The 25,493-nt window shown below is 39.7% G+C and overlaps 1 protein-coding gene across 14 annotated transcripts in view; it reads right to left on the bottom strand.

Annotated features, from left to right (window-relative positions):
* The window catches only part of ADAM22 (ADAM metallopeptidase domain 22), a 128,343-nt gene that overhangs the window by 23,183 nt on the left and 79,667 nt on the right, over nucleotides 1-25,493 (bottom strand). For 5 of the 14 annotated variants that reach the window (XM_073003134.2, XM_073003135.2, XM_073003136.2 and 2 more), the window contains 17 exons: nucleotides 25,388-25,472; nucleotides 23,773-23,863; nucleotides 23,113-23,164; nucleotides 19,824-19,923; nucleotides 17,720-17,791; nucleotides 16,103-16,195; nucleotides 14,353-14,433; nucleotides 14,026-14,076; nucleotides 13,677-13,740; nucleotides 13,051-13,156; nucleotides 11,323-11,445; nucleotides 9,943-10,111; nucleotides 8,637-8,742; nucleotides 7,261-7,351; nucleotides 6,183-6,200; nucleotides 4,021-4,215; nucleotides 821-921 (listed from right to left, as the gene is read on the bottom strand). In XM_073003134.2, coding sequence (XP_072859235.2) covers nucleotides 821-921; nucleotides 4,021-4,215; nucleotides 6,183-6,200; nucleotides 7,261-7,351; nucleotides 8,637-8,742; nucleotides 9,943-10,111; nucleotides 11,323-11,445; nucleotides 13,051-13,156; nucleotides 13,677-13,740; nucleotides 14,026-14,076; nucleotides 14,353-14,433; nucleotides 16,103-16,195; nucleotides 17,720-17,791; nucleotides 19,824-19,923; nucleotides 23,113-23,164; nucleotides 23,773-23,863; nucleotides 25,388-25,472 — 1,598 coding nt within the window. The remainder of the gene's footprint in view (nucleotides 1-820; nucleotides 922-4,020; nucleotides 4,216-6,182; nucleotides 6,201-7,260; nucleotides 7,352-8,636; nucleotides 8,743-9,942; nucleotides 10,112-11,322; nucleotides 11,446-13,050; nucleotides 13,157-13,676; nucleotides 13,741-14,025; nucleotides 14,077-14,352; nucleotides 14,434-16,102; nucleotides 16,196-17,719; nucleotides 17,792-19,823; nucleotides 19,924-23,112; nucleotides 23,165-23,772; nucleotides 23,864-25,387; nucleotides 25,473-25,493) is intronic. The other 9 variants (XM_073003137.2, XM_078378680.1, XM_073003139.2 and 6 more) reach the window with 3 other exon arrangements.

The raw sequence follows: 25,493 nt of genomic DNA, 5'->3' as shown, positions 1-25,493 counted from the left end.
TCAAGGGGCAGGTTGGTTCATTCCGGCAACGACATTGTTTGATCACCATCTTTTGGAATGAACCAGCCTGTCCCTGCAATGGACCAAAGGTAAAGGTAAAGGTTCCCCTTGACATTTAGTCCAGTCATGTCCAACTCTAGGGCGCTGTGCTCATCCCCGTCTCCAAGCTGTAGAGCCAGCGTTTGTCCATAGACAGTTTTCTTGGTCACGTGGCCAGTGCGACTAGACATGGAACGCAATGGACCAAACAGCTGGCTAAAATGCCATGTGGTCAACCTCTTAGTTAATTTTTAAAAAAAAAACAACTTTGAGAATAATCCTGTCAAAACACTTCTAACAATATTCTCCAAATTAATTTTGAAGGAAAGACTGCTCATTACACCACTGAAGTAACTGTTGCATTGTTTTTGAAAATGTTACTTCATTCTATACTTCCTTATTATGAAAGGAAACCAGTTGTAATACTGAATAACTCTGGGGAATTGAGCAAAGTCTATATTATATTCTCCCATTATATGCCACAAGTACAGTACTATATAATGGGTAAAGCCGGAGAATCAGTTTTATGTATAATCCCTTCCTAATTCTTTGCCAAGGGCACAACCGGACTCCATTCATAGTGAGATTCTTAGAATGAACTGTGCTTTTACTATGTATTCAGTACGTTACTGCAAGAGAAGCAGAATTTAAGCTGTATCTTTAAAATTCTAATCTGCTCCAGTGCACAGCGGCACAGAATAATTTAAAGCCTCCGAAGTGTATTTCAAAGAGGTTTGTTCCTGTACAAAGTCATAACTGTGTATGCAAAAATTATCCTCACCTTGCCATGAGTTACTCCTCGGTCTCCCATTCTGACAGATGTCCGAAAGGTTCTTTGCATCTTGGATTCTTTCACTCCATGAATGAGATAATCCGTTTGACCTAAGTGTAAGTTACAAGACTTGCATTAGGTGGTTGATTTAATTCCTAATAATGCCATCATTCAATGACTGACTTTTCAGGTTGAGATAACTTCAAGGTCTGTCCACAGCCCCTAAAATATCTACTTAAATTAGTTCTATGTAGCTTTCTTTTTCCACTTCAGTATCCCTTGAACTCCTGCAGTTGTTTTTTAACTGACCAGTTATTACTAATGCAACCTCCCTTGTCTTGCTGTCCTCCAGATGTGTTGGACTTCAACTCCCATAATCCTGAGCCACTGTGGATGTAGAAGGTGGGGACTGCAGTCTAACCCCTCTGGAGCTATATCTAGTCCTGGGAGCATCACTCACTCCCTGCTTAATCAAAATATTCAGACACACATTTTTCCATCTCATCATTTGTCAAGGTGTGACTCAAGGAGAGCTATCAAATAAGTGAGCAGACTCAGGCCAAAATTTCTTTCTATTACTTCTGTATCTGCCACAGGCACAACCCACTGTTGTCTTTAGGGACAAGCTGGGCAGAGACAACAAGGCACTAATGAGAGGGAAAAGGATTCTTCCTCCTCCAAGTAGAAGTCTCTCTTCCTATGTTTGTTTCCTTAAAGAAAAACACAAGTCAGACACATGGCTTGGGAGTAATAAGAGTTTAGTCCAACCCATTAAGAGTGCTAGCTTAGGGAATTCTGCTCTGTTTTCCTTTGCACAAGATTCTCATAGGAGAGAGATTGCATCTAACACAACCTTCCCTCCCTGTTATGTTCTCTGATGTTGTCTGGGATGGAAATTTACCTATCTGAATCTAGACACCCACTGTATAAAGCCATTTTAGCAACAGTGTTCTTATATTCTCATGTAGTCAGACCTTATGAATTTTATGACGTTACACAGCTAAGAACAAGCAAGTGACTGAAATGAGGACCCAATGGAAACATGAGGGTGGGGAAAAGACACACACCACTGTGACATGACATTAAAGTAATGCCCACTTTAAAAGTCGAACAAAGCTTTGTAGGAGGGACAAAATTGTGCAGATATAAACAAAACCTTGGAAAACCAGTGTTCCCAAGATTATGTTACATTAAGTTATTTGAGAGGTTCAGAAGCAGGAGAATCTGCATCATATAAAAACCTCCCTTAAGAAAAAAAAACACCCCATATGATCTCACTCAAAAAACCCAACACTTTGTTTCTTCCACACAAAATTTCAGTTAAGAAATTCAGTACTGAATCATATCTATTTTTCTAATAAAAATGTGCCAGCAATTCACCGAGGTATTTTTTTTTAAAAGTCAGACACTTAACTAGTGCAATAATCAAATGCTAGAATTAGCATTATACATGCAACATTTAACTACAGTGTGCAAGTTTAAACTGACAAAAAAAAAATCTTTCTCCTCAGCTTTTAATCTGAACAATGAATGATCCAAATGGTGGAAAAATAAAACCGGGGTTCACAAACTGGATACCTGAGGTCTGTCAGTTATTAACATCATTAATGTTAGGGATTTTGTTGGTAGAGATTTTTAAAATCCTGGTTGAAAACAATTTAAACATTCTAAACTCACAGCTACATAAAGGAGTCACAGATCAAAATGACCTCGTTAAGTGCTCACTAAGATGAACCTGTAAATTTAAAATGGTGTGTATGTGTTCTTTCAGCAAACAAAACAATACACAACTCGGTTCTTCCAGTCAGGCACAGATAGATCTGTAACAGAACTTCCTCGTCTCACAAATGCACTGAATATTTTATTTCCATAGATTTGGGCAAGAAATCTTTATTCACTTAGAGTTCGAGATACTGCTATGAGAGGTAATGGGCTGGATATTAAATTTAGCAGGATCTGGGAGGCAGCAATATCTCTAGGGTCCAGTCGGCAAAGCATCAACCCCACCATGGGTGAATGGTTATAAAAGAACAAGGACAGAAAACTTCTAGCAATCCAGGGCTACACATGCTTATCTTTGGCTCTCAAAGGGATGCCTTTGGTCCACTAAACATGGCTGAAGAGCAACTCTGATTCTGAAAAACAGCCCCCCACTGGAACTAAAATAGCCGGGGCAGTGCAAAAACAGTAGAATTGTCCCCGCTCTCCTTATACAGCATGAAGGATTTTCTTAGGTAGAAAGAACACAATTCAACATGTTGGGGGGGGGGACACACAGGATGTTGGGGGCTACACTGGAGTCCCTCCTATGGCCTCTGGGCCATGCTTTGTCCATCCCTGTAACAGAAACATGTGAATGCAAAATCATACAGGAAACCATATAGGTGAAGTAGCTCCTCTTGCATTTCAAGCCTGGTATCACAATCATGGCCAAAGCACATGGGAAGCGACTCGCAAAAAGCAGCTTCTCACTTTGTAGGATCCTAAGGTCAATATTTATTACAAGCCACCCACTTGTGGGGCACTGAAGTATACATAAATGAGGTCTTTACTAGTTAGTAAAGAAAGAGAGAAACACAAGCTGGAAATGTCAGATAAGGCAATTTACCAAGAATGAAGAAGCAGAGCCAACTAATGACAAACTACAGTATCGATATACTAACATTTATAATAATTCATCCATTGTTAACGAAAGCACAACATCCTCCTTCTTTGATTACTTGATCATGATATAAACTGTACAGTGAGATGGGCAGTGGTGGTTTCTTCTGTGACAGGGTATTCACACCATCTAATGTCTTAGAGATTTTCTAATCCGACCAGTGCAAGATTTATCATGTTATGCTGCACTTTGAAACAGCACATATTATGAGTAGCAAAATTAGTTACTTCTAAGGGGAAAGCCATGAAGGCTGTTGGCAGCCCCCAACAAGTAAAATCCCCAAATTTGGCCAATGAATTCCAGAAGAGGGAATCTAATTTTCCAGGGCAACATACTGCAAAAGCTAACCAGAGCATTTGTCCCCAGTTGGTTGTTCACACTATTTAGCAGGGTCAGAGAAATTCCTAGAGTTGCAATGGGTTCTCAAAAGTGTTCTAGGACAAGCCCCTCTGTCCTACAATGAAACGGACAAGTAATCAAAGAGTGAAGGAAGTAATTTTTAAAAACATGAATCACAACAATGAAGGAAGGAAGGAAGTAATCAAACCTGCTGCAAAACAATGAAAGGTTCTGACTAATGGAATAATGTGTGATGGAACAGGTAGAAATCTGAAAATGCGACAGAAAAGCAGACCTCTTCTTAGAACTAGATGCAGAATTTGTGCTGACTCCAGGACCCATGCCGCTATACAAGGAGTCGGCCTCAGCAGGCTTTTTAACATAATCTCCCTGAGGAATTTGTCTAAAGCATAATGAACATTTTCAAGTCAGAAGCGAAAAGAACAACAACACATTACTATACTAAATGTACATACAAACACATACTTTTGTAACAACAGAGGGGGAAAGAGTTAGAGACTAAAATATTCTGTCGCAGAATAGTGTAAAAGAAGAGAATCAGGCTGCAGAATAAAACAGGTTTAAGTTGTGTAATATGGAAATGCAATCTCTATATCTGATTAAGACAGATGTCCATCATAGTAAGTAGCTTCTGCTTAACATGCCTAAAAGGAAACTCCTTCAAGAAAATTAAAGGACAGTTTGCTTTAATTGGGAGTAATGAGAGAGCTGCCAATCATGACCAACTGGGCATAGTTGAAGGGGTTGTCCTATAGCTGTTTATTAACTGCAAATAATTTTTTCCCTTCCAAAACAGCCAAGCAAACAACACAAAGATGGCTTGCTCGTTTCTTCCCGTAAGAAATGTGTCAAAGAAAGGTCTCTCCATCTTCTTAGCTCTAGAAGCTATTTGTGTGCCATTCACAGTATATAAAAACAATCCAGATTTCTGTCTCTAATATGAATCAAAATCTTGTGGGGAAATAGTTCAGTAGTACAGTGGTGCCTCGACTTATGAACTTAATTGGTTCCGGTCTGGTCATAACTCAAAATGGTCATTAAGTCAAAGAACCATTTCCCATAGGAATGCATTGAAATGCAATTAATCCATTCCGGCCAAAGGAAAAAAATCACACACAAAAAACCCCCCACTGCAAGACATTAATCCATTCCGGCCGAAGGGAAAAAGAAAAGAAAAGCAAACAAACCATGCAAGACCCTTCGTAAATGCAAAAAAAGCAAAGCAGAAAGCAAACAAACCATGCAAGACCCTTTGGAAATGAAAAAAAAAAAAAAAGCAAAAAGCGAACATAATGTGCAAGACCCATCAGAAGTAGGGGGGAAACCAAAAAACAAACGCACCCTGCAAGAATCATCGGAAATGGGGGGGGGGGAATCCAAAAAGCAAACAAACCCTGCAAGACCCATTGGAAATGGGGGGAAAACACTGCAAGACCCATCACAGCATAGAAGCATAATCCCACCACCCAGCCCAAAAACACACTGCAAAATCCACCAAGTACAGTTTTTTGAAAGTAGAAAGCAGCACTTTACCAGGCAGTCCAAATTGTCCTCTGGTTGCACACTCTCTAACTGCTGGGGCAAAAGAGCTACAAAGAAGCAGCCTCTTTGCCACTAACAGTTACCAATTTGAATCCCCCGCCTTTTCCCCCTGCCTTTTTCTGGTTGTAACTCGAAGCTTCGGTCACAACTAGAAGCAAAATTTTGCGGCTGGAGCAGGTCGTAACTCGAAATGGTCGTATGTCAGATCATGCATAAGTCGAGGCACCCATGTATTATTTTTACTACAGAGTCTATAGTAAATTTATTTAACTAGATTTACTTGACTTCACATTGGGAACAAAGTGGGCTTACATTAACTTCTCTCAGAAAAATATTGGCCAGAATCCTCCTGAGAATTTCCACAGATGCAAGGGTAACGAGGCACGTTTTCTAGAACTTTTTATCAACTGTTCTGCACACGCATGTGTGTACCTTCAGAATATTATGTTACACAGTAACCAGAGCTACGGGGAATGTTCAGCACCATATGTACTAAAATAGTAAAACTATAATAGAAAATATACTCTGAGGATTTCTCTTCCTCCTAATTTTTTCTAAATGAAAGAACCCAATTCTTAAGATGTATATTAACATTGCAAGTAAAGGAACTCTATAAACTGAAATAACTGCGGACCACATCGCCACATACACAAGGAACTTCCAACTGAGATGAATAGGCAAGTTTGCATGCTATATTTTAACACCATGCTATTGCCTCTAAAAATTTAGATCCTGAAGTAAATAATAAACAGGGATCACCATTTTATGCATTCTCAGTCAAGGTGGCCACACTGCTTTTTCACATACCTCTGTCTTCGATAGTTTCTTACAAGAGGAGAGAAGAGAGATAAAGAAAAAGTTACCACTTTGTATTTGCTTCTTCTATTCCATTCAGTGTTATAAACAAAGGCTCAGCTCCCATGACCTCAAAACAGATTTCTGTGGCAGCACCTTGTGCCACTTCTACACCACTCCCAAGATATTGTAGAAGGTCATGGCACCCTCAGAAACGGTGTGATTTAGAACAGAAAGCTATAGCTACGAAGGAGGATGAGAACCCACTTCTTTGTAAATTGAAGTGGTTTCCAATCATGGGGCTGGCCCCTAGGATCCAACCTCAAAAGTATAAAAAATTAAAGAAATCAATATAGTGGGTCTTTCACAAGCAATTTTCCATTTACTTCTAATCCCATTCATGGCCACAAGTGAAATCAGATGCAAAAAAGTAGTCACATACTGTCTTTATAAGAGTTTAGGAAAATTCTTCCAGAGAAAATTGGCTCCTATTCTTCTGCACCTCTCATGCAAAATCGTAGAGAATGCATGCATTTTTATTCTTTCTAAATTCAAGGAGTCTTAATCTTATCTGCTATGTTTTCAAGAAGTACCAGGTATCACACACAGAATTAAAATGGTTTGACTGGCTGTTAAGGCCACAAAGAAGTTGACGTGAGAGGAAAGCATTTGAGTTAAGCAAGCCTACGCAAGTAACTACTTGCAGAGATGAAAGTGGAAGCATGTCAGAAATGGTTAAAAAGCAAACGATTACATTTACTGCTTCCTCATTTGATCAACAAACATAGCAAGCTACCTTTATAGTCAGTGACATCACTGACTTAACCTAGCCTGTTATTGGGTAGTATTGTCAATATGGGCTCTCCAGAGTTTCAGGAAGGATTCTTTCCTAGACCTAGATGGCAGGGATTGAACCTGTGACCCTTTCCATGCCAAGTCTGCGTTCTACCATTGGGTCACAGCTCTGAAGTCAAGTGTAACATGTCCTTTTGCCTACAATGTTGGACAATTCATACTGCCAGCAGCTAAAAGTAGCCATATATCTGATAGATTAAATACACACAGCCAAGCATTTACACAAAGCACTTACCTGTAACCCCATGCAGTTATGCCCAAAATTAGAGCCAACACTAAAATTGTACCAGCAATAGCGCCTATAATGATATTTGTGCTAATGACACCTGGATACGAAACAAAAACAAGAAGTCGGGTGTATTCTCATTTGTCAGAAGGAAAAAACACATTAAACTGCAATGTTTAGACTTCCTAAATCTAAATAATCTTTTTAAAAAAACACAAAATTGTGGAATAATCTCTCTCAAGGCCGCTTGCAGTAGCAAAGAACTGCACAAGATTTGAGACAAAACAGGCTAGTTAAACATGATTTTTCTTTGTCTGTTTAGCAGCTTTAGCACATTGTGCACAGCACACACTGTCTCCTTCACAAACACTGGATGTCATCATGGCCACTTCCAAGTCATGATACCCAACCTCCATCTTGAGAGGACTAAGAATAGAAGCTCTCGCAGTGTGCAAAATGCTTATGTGTGTGTTTGTGCAATGGCCTCAATTAGGGCCATGGCAAAAGAGACAAGAGGATTGTTAAGTTATTAATCAAAATTCCAATTCGGTTAATGATGTCCAGTGATGTTTAAATGTATGGTTTATATCAGTGGTTCCCAACCTTGGGTCCCCAGATATTTTCAGTCTGCGACTACCATAAATCCTGGCCAGCAGAGCTAGTGGTGAAGGCTTCTGGGAGTTTTAGTCCAAGAACATCTGGGGCCCCAAGGTTGGAAACCACTGGTTTATACGGTTTGTTAAGTATGAAATGGAGGGCAGTGAGTGAGGAGCACAGAATGTTGGTAAGAATGCTTCTGATTGGCCAGGTGAAACTAGGGGAGTATTAGTGAAGTTTTGGAAGTAATCTGGTATGCAGAGATAGGTCAGAGGGTGGAGTTTGGAGTCTAGAGATCTGAGAGAAAAGTTGAACAGAACAGTTTGTAAGATTGAGTGGGGATAGGTAATAGAATGAGTGAAGGATTGTGCTGAATGAATTTATAATAGGAATAAACAGCATTGTTTTAACACTGTCATTTGTTCTATTCAAACTGAGTGGCATTGAGTTTAATGCCTGAGGGTTGGTCACGTGGAGGGTCAGAGAGAAGGGACAAATATAGACACACATAAAGGCAATTGAAGGTTGGGGTAGCAGAAAGAGGAAGAAAAGAACTGAGTGAAGATTATTAAACATATTTATTTCTGTGGTGATTTAAAGAGACCAACACCTCAATAGTCAAGTGACAAGGCAAGGGGAGATCTGACATCAGTATCAGAGAGAAGGGATGTGACATGGGCCACTCTCTCCTTTAGCAGATGCTAAGTGTGCTTGGTTTGGGACTTCAGTCAAAAATAAGTCTATAATCACCTGATCATTAACCAAAAAAAGTAAACGATACAACTTGCCTGTGACATTCTCATTTTCTTGAATGTTCAGTCCCAAGAGCTGCTTATTGCAGTCTGAACCCGTCCAAAACTGGTCACAGACACATAGCATTTCATGGCTGCAAACCTATGTAAAATTTATTCCAAAGTTTATAAAACAAATCAACCAACCAAAACCCACCAAAGCTCAACACTCTGATATGCATGTTCCTCATCATATACAATTCAGTCTTTAATTTGGGAAGAGGGCTCTCATGCTCAGTTTACAACATTTGCTCCTACTTTTAAAAGGGGTGTGTGTGTGTGTGTGTGTAAAAGAATGGTAGTGTACATTAAATAAGCACATAACCTAAGGAAACGAATTGAAAGGTTAAAAATGGCTTATTGTGCCTTTGATTTGCTTTTGATCCCTAATTAGCCAGTTGTATGCCCCCAAGTCTGATTTGTAGTGACCCTAATAGGGCTTTCAAGATAAGTAAGATATTTGAGGAGTTGTTTTACCAGTTCCACTCCTCCAGTCAGCTTTCCTGGCCGAGTGGGGATTTGAACCCTGGTCTCCAGAGTTCTAGTCCATCGTTTCATCCACTACAGCTCAGTGAGTTAGTTAACTGCTCACAGAGCCAGAGGCTGGGATTTCAGTTCCCCACTATGTATCCTAGAATAGCCAGCCTGCAGGACTTCGGGCAAACTGCATAGCCCAGGATGCCCCTAGAAAAAGGGAATGATAAACCACTAGTATTCTATACCTAGAAAACATTGAAAAGGGTCACCATAAGTCAGAATTTACTTGATGTCCCATGATCTTTTTGATCCCTATGTTTGTTGAAACACCACTCCCACCATCCCCACAGAGCACTGCTATTCTGGAAAGCCACTCACCCACCCCTGAGCAATATGTGGGAAGGTGCTCCTACTTCACTGAGGGGGTTAACTCTTTTTTTAAAAAAAAAACTTGTGTTCAAATAAAGACAAGCCATGGATGACTCTTGGAACAAGCCCTATTCAGATTCTAAACTACAAGTAGGCCAGCAGGGGGAGTGTTCCGGCTGCAAACAGCGTCTCCATTCCTAAGTCCATCATCCTATACAGGATTCAGTTCTCTCTTGTTTGTTTTATCACTCTGTTCAAAAGGCACATACAAATATGAAAATGCTTGCATGCATATGCACATGCATGTGTGCGCATGCATGTGCTTGTGTGCGCACACACACACACACACACACACACACAGAGGTATATTGCCTGAGGACTTTTAAATACTTTTTTAAAAAAAGGGAATAAATGCATCACCACCTTCCCACTCCAGGACATTAAAAAATAAACATACTCCATGTCCTGAACAAATCTTTCCTTCTGTACTTCCTGGGCAGGAGGAGAAATTAAAAGAATCCACAGAAAGACATCGATGTTCCCAGCATATCCTTCCATCACCACAAGATGTTCCATCTTCTACATAGCCAAGGTCTGCATCTTCTTCTAGCTTAACATGAGCACCACTGCAAAAGGAACACAAGAGCTTCTAACACAGAACACCAACCATCCAAAACACAGGATACCATACATCACAGGTTGCATATTTTCTCTCTGTCTCTGTCTCTCTCACACACACACACACATACACACAAAGCTGTATATTTTCAAAAGTACAAAACATTGACCAGAATCCTGTTGCTACTTTCGTTCTGTTTCTGTGACATGCTGCAGCTAATTGTGGCTAATTGAAAAGGTGCTGGGATGCATCTCAGTGGTGCACCTGGTCATGCACTCAATTGCACAACCAAGAGGTGCTTTGGCAACTTGTCCATTAGTGGAAATTAGCCATAGCAACCTACACAAATACCACTAAGACTCTAGCTATTACTTTTTTCAACTAATTTCTGACTTGCCCAGCCATCACATCGGCTGGGGCATTCTGCACACGGTAGTTAAAATAATCTAGCTTTTCCATGCTCTATGTATGTTTATGGACAAAGAGCAATTTTTCTTACAAAGCAAAGTGTTCAGCTAACTAGAAGTTATAGTTCATATATTACCCATAATAAGAACAGGAATGTCTATAGTATCTGAACCAGAGCTCTAAGATCATAAAGCATAAACACTAGAAGTGCATAAGAGAAGGCATCAAGTGAATTATTTGGCTTGATGCATTAATTAATGCTAATTTATTTAAGTATGTCTTGAGTTTGAAGCCTAGAGCATTCCATTGCTAGTGACAGACTTCTCTAAACAGTACAGGTTTGTGGCTGCTATGATTGATTTATAGCATTTTGACGCCACTTTTCCTTTTAATAAAATCTCGAAAGCAGTTTATGACAAATGCTGTAAAACAAACAGCTAAAAAACAACAAACAATAGAATAACTGTTTTGTTTTGCAACAATAAAATCCATGAAAAACAATGGATAAGTGGAAACCTTAGTTATCAGAAAAACAATTAAGAAGGGATTGGGCTTCACTCAGCTGATAGCAGCACAATGCCTCCATGTGCTTAATTTCCATTGAAGATTTCCACATTCTAGGTTAAGGTCTATTCCAGCCCATATAAATCCAGATAGGTCCACTAATTAAAAAGGCAACAAAGGTATCCCTTTGACGAAAGTTAACTACTGCAATCTCTGATCATAATTCGGTATGGAATTCAGCATCCTACAGTCTGCCCTGAGCATGTGATGATTTCCTCCTTGGACATGCAGGTGTGGAGGGATTACCTGCATGTATAGGACTTGTCTAAATGCTGGAGAGAAACTGATGTGATGTCGCCGTCAAGCTCTCCAAGTCGCGGGATGTTAGACACGATATTGGAGCACAGAAGATATCCACAAAGAGCGTCCCTGGACAGAAAGGTAGAAGCAAGTTGTGTTTTGTTTAAAGCCACAAAAGAAACAAGTCGTGGTGACTGAAACGAAGAAATGCCTAAATCATCCCCAATCTGTAAGAGCACCACTGTCTTAACTGGGCTATTGCTTGCCACCCTCAAAAATACTGAAATCTGCAAAAAGAGGGGACAGAGAAAAATCTACAATGATATTCACATCTTTTCTCCTACTTAGTCTTCACTGCCCATCTGCAACTGTCTCATTTACACACTACTTTTCTGTACAGCTTTTATACTTCAGTGTCATACTAAAGTTGGAAGTGCAATAATTCCTCATGACAGTTTCCATAGCCAGCCCCTGAAAAGGGGGAGTCAAAAACTGCAGACAGCTGGATCAGACCACAGTAACAAATGGGTATGCCTTTTGTAAACTTAACTGCTCTTAGTTGGCCATTCTAGATCACCTAGCCTCCAATATTTTGCATTACAACAGGGATAGCTTGCAACAATATACTGTACTGTCCCTGAAAAAATCCATTGTCCCCTCAGCTAATGTGAGGACCGCAGCTAAAATCAGAGAGAACCAGGAAGCCGGGGGTGGGGGGGTGATGAGAGATGATATCATGCTGATCAGACAGACCCTGTGAGCCCTGGCTCTACAGAACCTCTGCTTCTCTCTATAGGATACTACAAGTGAAATTCAGCTCAATGCCGGATATAAGATGATATAGATTATTTTTCCCCATGTGAAAGAGTCACGTTGTATGAGGTTACATCGAAAAGTCATTTTAACCACTTTTAATTATTCATTATTGACTTATAAATGCATTTTAAAGATATTTATTCATATATAGAGTATATTTAATAAAAAGGAAGTGCAAATATGTTTTGATATGCCTTCGTTAAGATAAACATGGGAACTTAGGGTCATCATCAAGCTGGAGATGAGCAACCCTGAGCACGGAAAAATCATTATTTTTTTTTTTTTGGAACACAATTCCCAGGATTCCCTGCAATCCTAGAAATCATGCTGGCTGTGAGATTGTGGGAGTTTTAACCCAAAAAGGAATTTTGCAGAACTCTCACAAGTTCCATTCCTTCCATCCAGCACTCACCATCTCCCAAGGTAATTGGTTCCATTGTTGTACTACTCTAACAGTTGAGATGTTTTTCCCAATATTTAGCCTAAATCTGGCTTCTCATAGTTTGAGCCTATTATTACATGTCCTGCACTCTGGGATGACTGAGAACAGATCCTGCCCCTCCTCTGTATGTCTACCTTTCATGTATTTGAAAAGTGCTATCATATCTCCCCTCAGTGTTCTTTTCTGAAGGATAAATATGCCCAGTTCTTTCCGTCTTTCCTCACAGAGTTCCCAGTTTCCTCAGAGTCTTAGCAGGTGTTCAATCCAGCCCTAGTAGAGAGGGCCAGCAGAAAGACCTGGATATCACAGGTGGAAGAGTATTAAATATGCAAGCAGATTTGGGAACTGGTGGTTAGATCAGATTTGGGAACTGGTTGTTAGATCTGGCTATTTGCAAACATTACAGATTTGTGAACAGTCACCGAAATGAAAAAATATATATCAGGGAATGATGTAAACAGAGAGGTATAACTTACTCAGTAGTGCACTGTGTCCAAGTGTCTCCACTTCTGCCACAGTTACCTTTTTCGGTTCCTTCTATATTCAGTTTCTGATAGCAGTAGTTATCAGCAGCTGTCACTTCTAAAAAAAAAGACACACATTTCTTTAGACTAAGGGTGGCCATGTTGTTGCCCTCCAGATGTTGTTGGCCTGTAACTCTCATAACTCCTTGCCACTGGCTGTACTGAATGAAGCCAACGGGACTTGCAGGCCAAGATTCCTTGGGAGAAGAGGGCCATATTTGCCCACCCCTGCTTTAAACCAATGGTGTGGATATTTCATTTACAAGACAAGCACATGTAAACACACTTGTTAATGCTTTCTTGGAACTTTTAAGGAGCATCATAAAAATATCTATCGTAAGTATACAAATATTATCTGTAAACATAAATAATTGAAGATGTAGAAATGTGGAACAGAGGAACACTAAATAAGAGATAAATTGACTCAATAAAGGAAGAAACAATCTTTTGTCTTCAAAAGCTAAGTAGGGTTATTGATGACAGGACTATCTGGAGGACACTAATTTATAGGGTCACCATAATCAGACAGCACTTAACAACAATAACAACAAAGTGGACAATTTAGAGAGCTTACTCACTTTCTCCCCAAATGTATTTACACTGTCTGTCTCTTGTTTTACATCTTCCTCCAAAACAAACACCCTAAAGAGAAAATTTAAAAGGACATAATCCAATAAGACTTTATCCTCATTTGCTGCTTTTCTACTTTCCTGGGGACAAAAGGGAAAAGCAATTTAATACATCAAGAGCAGCACAATCCTTTGCATTTCTGCTTAGATGTCAATCCCACTGATTCAGCCAAGTTCTTTCAGGCAAGTTTTTGAACAAAACTAGCTCTGGTCTCCTTGGGTCTAGGATAAAGGCTATCTTACAGCTACAACGTAAAGAAGAAGAAGAAAAACCAAATCAAAGGACCGCAATACTTACTTCTTCATTATCGCAAGAATAACCATCCATTTTGTGCAGATTTGGAGAACACTAAATAAGATCAACACAGAAATAAGATAAATATGAAAAAGCAGAATAAGACACATCAGAAAGAACAACATAATAAGCTGGCCAACAAGAAAGTTTTTAAACCAACACTATTGTATTTAAAATGATTGAAAACGAAACTTTTCAAGCTTGGGTTTTGGCTGGACAACATCTGTTTTCTTCATTACTGGATCAACAGAGCATTATGGAATCATCATGCTGTTGATTCTGTTACTGAGAATTCGGAACATGAATTGCTCTTTCAGTTTGAAACTTTACCTGACTAGAGTCTCCTGTGCAACTCTCAGGAATATCACAATCGTTTACAGCTTCTCTGCATATAACTCCTTTGGCTTCAAGCTGAAAAAGGACAAACAATATCTGAGAATATTTGTAGCCTTTCAAAAGTTTAAAATCAAAACAACACAGGTCATTTGTGTGTGTGTTCTTTGTGTCCAATATAGGTAAAGGTAAAGGTTCCCCTTGACAATTTTTGTCCAGTCGTGTTCGACTCTAGGGGGCGGTGCTCATCGCCGTTTCCAAGCCATAGAGCCAGCGTTTTGTCTGAAGACAATCTTCCGTGGTCACATGGCCAGTGCGACTTAGACACGGAACGCTGTTACCTTCCCACCGAAGTGGTCCCTATTTATCTACTTGCATTTGCATGCTTTCAAACCGCTAGGTTGGCGGGAGCTGGGACAAGCGACGGGAGCTCACTCCGTTGCGTGGATTCGATCTTACGACTGCTTGGTCTTCTGTCCCTGCAGCACAGGCTTCTGCAGTTTAGCCCACAGCGCCACCACGTCCCCTGTGTCCAATATAACTGGGGCTCTAACATATGTTTTGAGGGAAACAGGAGGTGGATTTTTCAAGTGCCCAGCTATCAAAAAAGGGTTAAATGCTGTCCTTCTTGATAAATCACACAATTCCAGTGACAGTGACCTACATAAAATAAACATAACAGATGTGACTGAAACTGTTCTGTGGATTAATAACCCTCAATTTAGACTAAATCGGATGTGACCGAATTCAAACTGAAATCATTTTAGGAACCAAACATATTTTTTGTTATACATCGATGACACTATATGCAGCACTATAATGTTCTGTTATAATGATCTCTAATGCTGTGTTCCTTCCTGATTCACAACTTGAGAATCTGTACATCCAATTCATAAGTATCAATCTCTGCTCCATGATTATAATGGTCCATGTGTTGTCAGAGAACTAGCTGGGATAGATAACAGAGAATAAAGAAAAGGCAGTTATCATTTTTCCATCTCCGTTGTGGAGATGTGCCACTATGTCTTTTGTTTGTCTTTTGCTACTTCACACACTTGAAGAATGCTTTTTTGTAGTGCTTTTAGTGGATTGAGTAATGGATTGGGACTCAGGAACCCTGAGTTTGAATCCCATCTCAGCCATGGAAACTCACTAGGGGTGTAGAACTGGTAAAACTATTCCTATTCATTTACCTTGAAAGCTGTGCTAGAATTGCTGTAAGTCAGTTCTGACTTGAAGACATGTAACAGTCAAGGGACGTAGACGTCTCTGCTGTATTTCAGGAGTGGTCATTGGAGATCTCAAGCAAAGAATTCTAATTACAGTGGGGTCTTGACTTGAGAACTTAATCCGTACTGGAAGGCGGTTCTCAAGTCAAAAAGTCTGTAGGTCAAGTCTCCATTGACCTACTGTGCATTGAAAACCGATTAATCCCGTAACAGGCCGTTTTTGTTCCATTTTGGTTTTTTTCTGGTCTGTAAGTCAAATCTCAGTCTGCAAGTCAAACCTAAATTTTGCAGCCAGAGAAGTCTGTAACTCAAAAAGTCTGTAAGTCAAGCCGTCTGTAAGTCAAGGGTCCACTGTACTGTAACTCACCACATGGCAAATACTAGGTTTCCATAAGATGGATTCATGAGAGTTAAAGTGGCAACAAACTCTCAGAACTGTGATGTGCAGACAACATTCTCTTTCATAATTGCATATTCCAGACCTTCAAACTGTTTTCCAATGCCATTTAATTACATACCTGACATTTTCTACAGCAAAGCCCATTACTGCACTGAGAGTTAGCAGTTAGAGTGCAGGAATTACAGCATTCTCCACCTTCAGCAGAACATTCCTGTTAAAGTAGAAGCAACTGTAAAACAGCAGTTTGACATGCTTACATCTGTAAAGCTATCTGCCCTTCCGTTTTATATGTCACACACACTCCAGAAAGGAGAAATATGATCACCTGGGGGAGTATGCTGGGATAGTTAACAAACCGCACCGAGCATGAGAGCTAATTTGGTGAGACTAAATCTTGGGGAGCCTCCGTGCAATATGCTCCTTAGCTGTGAAGCTCAAAGCTCATATTGGTGACCTTGGGCCAGTCACCATCTGTCAGCACGAAATGACTACACCAAGCCATGCAGATAAGAACCATATGCAGTGCCCCAAACAATCTGGATGGGAAGTTGCGCAAAAAAAAAAGAAATAAAATGTAAAAACTGCCACCACTGCTGCTGGCTGGGGTATTCTGAGGCATGTTTTTTTCCCCAACGACCCCTTTCCCTGTCTCTGGCATCAAGGCTTTAAGTAAATAAATAGATAAACTACTGGGTGGGGTCATGCCTAGAATCGGCTTCACTATATAGTCAGCTTTGCTGATACAGTAACGAGATTCAACCACCAGCCTTGAAGGCATCTGTGAATCAAAGGGCGAGGAAGCTCATCCTCTCTTTCACCTCAGGCAGCAAAGCATCTCGGGCCTGCTTTGTTGGAGAGCCATTTTTGCACCCACAAAAAGACTGCGTGCACATAGGGTGCCCTATATAATTGTGCTATAGAACAATTCTTCAGTTTATACAGGGGCAAGGTTTTAAAAAGTCACATGAGACAGGGCACCAGGAATGACCATAATTTCAATAAAAATTCAGCAGCTATTTTTTGTGTGTCATTCTTCCTGCACCCCTCTGGAAGAGTGACACAAATGGAGCTGCAAACAGATGATACAGCATCTCATTCCAGAGCCTGGGGGGGGGAATCACCTTTTCAAATACAAATCCCAGAATCCCCTAAACTATGACCATTGGCTCTGATTCATCCTACACTGTTCAGTCAGTTGGCCTATATTTCTGCTAGAAATCACAGCATTGTGATTATAAACCTGTTATACTCATCTGTTATGACACATTACTGACAGTCAGGAAGTTGCTTAATGTCACCAAGGGGACATTATCACAGCACAGAACAATAGTCTGTGACAGGTAAGGAAGGAACATATGCCCTTTTTCAACAACTTTCCTACGGATTTTTGACATGACTCCCAATTGAAGAAATAAAGCCAGATCTTGCTGTTGTGGATGTGAATGTTTCCACATCTGCTTTCTCCATAGAGAAGGCACAACAGCTGACATCCTCTTGCGTAATTACACAGCCGTAAGTGGCAACAACATCATTATTAGCCTGTGACATTAATTTTTAATTTAATTGGACATAATCTAATTTAAAGCTTCCTAACCACCTTCTCAAGGTTCCGAGACTCCCTAGAGATACTTTTTCACCTGGGGAAGCTTTTGGAATCCAAAAAAATCACTACCGGATTGCTGCCAGTGGTCCTGATCCCAGCAACTGCTAATAAACTACTCATTGGAGGACTTACTGCTGAAGTGCCACAGTCACACTCTTCTCCAGCTTCCACAAAACCATTGCCACATTCTGGAGGATCAAGGAGCTGCAATTCATAAACAAAAAATCAAAGCAAATTAATATTGCAAGTGTTGGTATGGCTTATATACCTTTAAAAGTAGGAGGCTTCTTCTTGAATTATTTCCTCATTAATTGTACACTCCTTAGCCATAATAATTAGAGCTAATTCATCCATTCAATACTCATGAGCACGAAGTGTGTAAGAGAACATCTCAAGAATGTGCCAGCTAGTCCCACTTATGTAGCAATCAATGTTTCATTGTGGAGCCAGAGGCTGGGAGTTCAATTCCCCCCTGTGCCTCCTTGACAGGGGCTGGACTCAATGATCCACCAGGTCCCTGCCAGGGACTTCTAAGAATATATTACTGTCATTATATTATCTTGTCACACCCAGGTTTATTCTGGTTTTTATATATCACACTGAACAACAGGCTACTGCAGTGATGGCTCAGAGTACCAGTACGAGTTTGGATATTGCATCATCCCAAAATTTCAGATAGAGCATCCCTGCATTGATCATGAATTAGAAGTGGCCCGGCATGACATGTTAAGGACAACCATATAGCTGTATCTATATCTGTATCCACATCTTTTCATGTATATACATACACAAACGCATATACAGGAGATCAAAGAAGGGAGATAAAATGTTAATGCGGATAAACTAGAGCTATCCTAATCCATACCGAGATAAAACACAAAGTTAAACTGACCTATAGATAGCTTCTTTTATCACAAATGATTAAGCAAGATTTCCAGGGTGGGTGGGAAGAAGATTGCATACTTAAAAATAGACAGATGTATGTTAACCTACACGAATCAATGAATAAGAAGAGATTTATCATCTCCATCTGCCACTGGGTCTTTTTTTAAAAGCCTGAACACATGACCTGTGCTTAGTTAAATATAATGCCACACAATATAACAACTCAAGCCATGAAGCTTAGCCCTTCGTTATGCACAACAGACTGTAGAAATAAGTCCATGTGCACTTTGTTTTAAAGATACTAAAAAGCTTAATGCTGATTCTTGATGAGATGCTTCCTCACCAATACCAAAAGGGCAACACACAAATCTTCTGTGTGTCCATCTGATTTCCCCTCGTATACATATTTTAAGAAGAATTTATTACAGCTCACAATACAAATAAAACAATGAAATAAATAATTTTAGAACTGCAGAGCTGGAAGTGACCCTATGAATCATCGAGTCCAGCTCGTGTCAGGGAGGCACAGCGGGGAATCAAACTCCCAACCTCTGGCGCCATAGCCAGATGTTTAAACCAAGAGAGAATAATTTAAAGATGCACTAAAATGCCCTTATATATACATAAACACATACAAATGCAAAATACCTGCACAACACTATCAATATACAATAAATTTATTGAAAACTTATCTGATTATTTCTTAGACAACATTCTGTCTTTATGGCTCAACATGAGAACACAGCAGCTGCTTTGACAACAGAGAAATATGTCTTGAAGACAGAAGGTTTTCAGCCATTAGGATGATATATTAGCAAGGAATTTAAAAGAGGAATCTGGAAATCATATCTAAGGCCATCACATAAATAACAAAAAAGCAGTATATGACATTCAGCTTCAATTTCATTAGCACCAAGGGGACAAACATCATTGTGACGGGGAACATGATATAAAATGAGAGTAACCTGTTGTTTCATCTTAATGTGAAGGTTTTCCTGGATCTCTGAATTGTATTGTATTTTACATAGCTTGAGGAAACCTCAGTCACCAGGGAAGCCATTTTTTAAAGATAACACATACATAATACTGCCAGTGTCCTTTTAAACTGCCTTTACATATTTCCCACAAACACACTGAGCTCTTTCTCCATCTAAACAACACCTGCAAACCTAAACAATTTTGATTTAGGCATTATAGAATGGGAAGTTCTAAACCTCTTCAGAGGGGAGGATTTGGACCAATAAAATGCAACAAAACCCAAACTCCTTTATTTCAATATAAGGGTTATGATACTGAGATAATGACAGAACAATAGTAAAGGTTATCTTTCACTGTATGAAAGTATTATTACCTTGGAAGGCTTATTGAAAAGGCAGGCCCCACCACCATTATTTAAAAATTCATGATATTCTTCAACATCACATTTGGAGAACTTGGTTGGAAGGTAATAGCTGTGTCGAAGAAAAAAGCAGGTTAATTCAAAAGCCTCATTTAGACTCATAAAAGTTCCTGAAAGGCTTCCATAGGATGGGAAGTGCTTCTGTCGGAATGGAGACTTTCTGTCCGTTGTTTTATTAAGCTATTTCATGTCTAATTAAAACCAGCAGGAGGAGTCTTATCAAAATGACTGCATTTTCTGGGGCGATATTCTATCCTAGATAATTTAATTAAGTTTTCCCTTTCTCCAGCTTCTATTATTCATATCTGCAAATTATCTGGAGCAGGCAGGAACACTGGCAAGATGAAATAGAATGCTATTGAGATCACCAGCATGGGCTTACTCACTTGTAACAAGGCACAGAAGATGGAAAGTGCACAGTTTAAAATGTCATCAAAGAGGTAAACAATTAGAGCATACATAGGAAAAAGAACTTGGCTCATTAGTGGAGCAGAAAACTTCTGTGAGGTTTGAATTTAGCTGACATTACGCATATGCTTCAGAGAGATTGATTAGCCTGGAGAACAACTATTAATTTCAGTAGGAAGCATATCACTGGTGCTTTTCACTTGTCTAAGCTCATTGGAAAAGCAAGCCAAGGGCATTTTAACTCTTAAATGCTTATATTTAGCAACATACAGTTGCCCTATTCAGTCAGTGATAATCATGTATGCTAGTCATGGTAACTGAGGAGCATTCTGGCTCTGCCCCTCTGTTCCCAGTTTCATCATTCTCCTACATGCAGAGAGCTATGTGTGTGAAGAAAAGAGGCTTTTCATGTGAGTCAAAAGAAAATTTTCCCAGGGTTTCAATTCTGGTTGAGATCTGTGACTCCAATTTCAGGTGTTGTGCATCTGCTCTATATCTGCTCTGTATTTTATTCTAGGCTTTGCAGGAGCTATCCCCCACACTGAACCTTATCCCTGAAACAATCCAATGGTTCAAAGGATGGCTATAAAAATGCTGCAACTGATTCTCCTCACATATTGTAACTACTACACAACTAATTATCTGTTATATACTCTTTTATTTGCATTTTGTATATTTTAGCCGTACAATATGTTTTACAAGCTGGACACCTGACCAGAATAAATAATATCCCTGAAATATGTTCAGCACCTCTGACAGCTCCTGTGATGTTCAGACTAAACTTTGGAGTGGATTTGCAGCACCTCTGAAACTGGAGTCACCAGTCTTCCCTGCTGACACTCATGCCCCTCCATGGACAATAGTGTCTCATTTTCAGATTCACTACTCCTCATGTATAAGAGAGTGATGAAACCAGAAACAGGAGAAGCCAAAGTGCTCCCCTTACTCTTGGAGCGTATAGGAACTGTTAATGACTGGATAAGGCTAATGTGAAGTTACTTATGTCCATGACATTGCCCTCAAATCATACAAGATTGGAACTAGTTTACAGCAATAAAGACTACACAAGCCCATTTTTTAAAAAACATTAAAAACTATATGAAAAAACAATTAAACATTTCTCTATATTAAATTCAAGATAAAAAAAAATAAAACATGGTTTAATAACTATAGCAACCCCGAGATTCCCACTTATTACTTAAAAGGGAAGGTCTTTGCCTGATGACAGAAGGAAAAGAGGTAAGAGCCAACCTGGCTTCTTGGAGCAGTATATCACAAAGCCTGGGAGCAGCCACCGAGGCTACTGTTATCAAGTGCTATCCTTCTCCTGTCTCTCTAAGTCCCTCCAATGATACCTGTGCAGAGCCAGCTGCCTCAAGTAGCAGATAATAGAAGAAAAGCTATGCATGCAATATATGAAGGGCATACCCTTTGGGGAGCTGTGATAGCCACCTGCTTTTGGGTGCTGTAGAAGATGTACTGAACAACTTTATATAGAACGGTAAAGAGCACCATCTTGTTCATCTCAGGGAGCAAAATGCCTTGGATCCAATCTACATGAATATAAACATCTGCCTTCCAGAAAAGCATAAACTTTGACCACTTTGGATCTTGTGTCTCCCTCTGTTTACATCCACATTTACTCATACTTATAGCAGACACACTGGAACCAGGGTGTAAGTCACCCCTAGATATCCCACTGCCCAGAATCCTACTACTGTTCACATTAGGTTACGCAAACTGTGTCTAACTGATGAGCTGCTAGGCTGTGTCTCCAATATGTGCCTAATCATACACTTGATTGCAAAAAGGCACGAGCTTTGGCACCTCACTAATCAGTTACAATGAACCAAGGTAAATTACGCAAACCTTAGGCAAACATAAGTAGGAATCTGGCCACCGATTTCAATTAATCCACTCGAAGTAAGACTGACTGTGGATCCAACCCAATGTAACTTTGACAATGTCCTGGCCTTATAAGTTATTCCTCCTAGCAAGCTCATATATTTCTGTTTGCAATTTCATGTATGTGGCTCCTTCTGCTGTTATATATTTAGTATATTTACTAGCTGCCATAATGGTGATGATGATGATGATGATGATGATGTGCCATCAAGTCAATTCTGACTGATGGCAACCTAGGGTTTTCTAGGTAAAGAATACAGTGGTGCCTCGCATAGCGAGGTTAATTTGTTCCAGATTAACCTTCGCTATAGCGAAACATCGCTGAATGGATCAAAAAAACCCATTGGAACGCATTAAACATCGTTTAATGCGTTCCAAATGGGCCGAAAACTCACCGTTCAGCGATGCTTCCTATGGCCGGCAGCCGTTTTTGCGCCCTCGTTAAGCGAGGGGAGGGCGCGAAAACGCTGCGCGCGGCCATTTCGGTGCTTCTGGCGGCCATTTTGTCCGCCAAACAGCTGATCATCGGGGCTTCGTTTTGCGAAGATCGGTAAGCGAAACGCTTGCCGATCTTCGCAAAGCGAGTTTCGCCCTATCTAAACAACGTTGAGCGATCGCATTAGCGATCCCAAAAAAGGGATCGCTATGTGATTTCGTCGTTGTACGGTGCGCTCGTTAAGCAAGGCACCACTGTACTCAGAATTGCTTTATCATTCCCTTCTTCTGAGGCCTCTCTCAGACTGTGCAGCTTCCCTAAGGCTACACAAGTTGGCTCTTCTCCCAGAAGATACAGTGAGGAATCAAATTTCCAACCTCTGGCTCTATAGCCAGATATCTAAACTACTGAGCTATTCAGCTATTTATAATATGATTCATGCCATCTGCTAATTTATGCTTCCACTGCACATACATTTCTGAAATATCTTACCCAGTGTCTCCCATTATGCACCCAGACCATGTATCCTCACACTTGCATTCACCTAAAATAAATGCAATAAATAAATCAAACTTGCTTTGTTCTTTAAGATTTTTTTAGTTATAAGTATGTCTGAAAACATCAATTAGCAAACTCTTTTTAGAAGTATATTCTTCAACTTGATATAATGTAAGCTGTAAAAATCAACCATATGAGCACTGCTTTATTTTTTTAAAAAACCCTGTTGCTAATTGTTTCTTACACATGACTTCAATAAAACATTCAAATAATAAAAATAAAAAATAACAGTATATAAACAGATAAACGTCCTCATGTTGGTTGGCATATTTTGGGAGCTCTACTCCAAAAAAGTAGCTTTTCCTATCTCTATAACTATCACAGAATATGTTTGCAGCTTTCTCCTCACTATTGTTAAACATGTGTTAAATATCTGGGTTTTCTAATTTACTTTTAAACACATCCACACCTATTTTTACATTAAAAATTGGATACTATATTTCTTTAGTATTTTAACATATTTTATGCCACTGTTCACACTAACTGTATCAAGGTTTTTTTGCCTTAAAAGGTAACACAGAAGTATTTTAAATAAGTATTTTTGCCATCCTGGTAAATCCATACATTAAAAAAAAAAGAAATCAAACTCCTTACCACTCTGCAGTTTTCTTTTATCTGAGAAGATTCCGAGGTTGTGAGCTAAGGACTGGGCCAATGTAACTGACATTAAATCTGCCTTCCCAAACTGAAAAACAATTATAAGTAATAATTATTTTTTAAAAGAAGATATCAAAATAATTGTCCCGAAGCAACAGATGAAGCACATGTTTGTGCCATTTCTTCCTATAGATACAGTTTGAACTGTAGATTAATACCAAGTGAAAATTATAAAGCATTCTTCCAAGAACTGGCCAAATAATAGATGTAATTTTTTTATCATTAGGTCAAAAATGTTTAGCCCTCAGAAGATGACAAGAGCCTATCAGGATCTTGAAGACTGAGAGGACACCTTGGCTACTCATCCCATCACCAGAGTCTGGAAAAATCATTTTTTTAAAAAAGTAATTCATTACAATTTTTAGCTAGGGCAAAACAGTAGTCCTTCAGTATCTAGTGGCAGGCAAATTGGGATTTGTTTCACTTCCCCCTGTACTGTAGTCTTACAACACACGAAAAGCCCATACTAGGAGGTTTCTAAGAGCCGTAGAGCAGTTTTTGGCCACACGGAGTCTGTGGTGCTAAAGTGAGCAAAAATAATGATTCTTTAAAAAGCAGTGGGATCCACTCTAAATTTACCATTGGATTTTTGCCTTAGTTCTAAATCTCAAGAAATTAGCTGGTCATCCATATGACAATTTAAAAGCAAGTTGTTAGTTTACTGTTTAGCAGAAACAAATAACAAGGCTGGTTTAACAACATAATTCTGTGAATGCTACAAGCTGTGCCTTCTGGTTCACCTCACTGTCTTCTCCACGTCGTCGTTTAGTTGTTTAGTCGTTTAGTCATGTCCGACTCTTCGTGACCCCATAGACCAGAGCACGCCAGGCCCTCCTGTCTTCCACTGCCTCCCGGAGTTGGGCCAGATTCATGTTGGTAGCTTCGATGACACTGTCCAACCATCTCGTCCTCTGACGTCCCTTTCTCCTCTTGCCTTCACACTTTCCCAACATCAAGGTCTATTCCAAGGAGTCTTCTCTTCTCATGAGATGGCCAAAGTACTGGAGCCTCAGTACTGGAGTCTTCTCCACACCCACCACAAAATATGACCCAGCATTTGAACCATGGGAACCATTCCTCCAAAACCATTTAGCGATGCAAAACCCTCATTACTATATAAATAAATGTAAAGGTTGAGTCAATAGCTCAAAGGGAGTGAGACCACCATCGTTACAACCATAACACTACTTAATTTTATCTTTATTCTTGGCAAAAGAATTAAGGACAAGTAAACAGCTTTTTGTAATTATTTACTTCTAAGCTCATAGACAGATATACTTGTTCCTGAGGTTATAGATCAGTGCTTGAGCATCTTCATACTTAAATACCATAATATAGCCTAACAAGATTCAAGAGGAAAGGGCATTCATTCATTTGCTCACGCATTCTGGAGAATAAGGAAAGAGTGGATATTAATCCTGGAAATCCCTGAACATGGAAGATTACATGTTCTATGAGGGCAGAACTAGAGATAATTTTGAAAAATTGACATGCAACAAAATGTATCGGTTGTTCGGCATTTCTGGAAGAATTTGTAAAGCTGCAAACCTACCTCATTCACACCTCCACCTTTCAGTAATGAACAGACACCCCCAATGTAGGCTGCACCACTACGGCTGCTCTGAAATTGACTCCCCCTTTTTGAAATAATAACAATG

The sequence above is a fragment of the Pogona vitticeps genome, chromosome 6, assembly GCF_051106095.1.
Source record: "Pogona vitticeps strain Pit_001003342236 chromosome 6, PviZW2.1, whole genome shotgun sequence".
In the NCBI taxonomy this organism is placed as follows: domain Eukaryota; kingdom Metazoa; phylum Chordata; class Lepidosauria; order Squamata; family Agamidae; genus Pogona; species Pogona vitticeps.
Note: the sequence above shows the minus strand (reverse complement) of the source record. Positions and strands in the feature narration are given on the sequence as shown.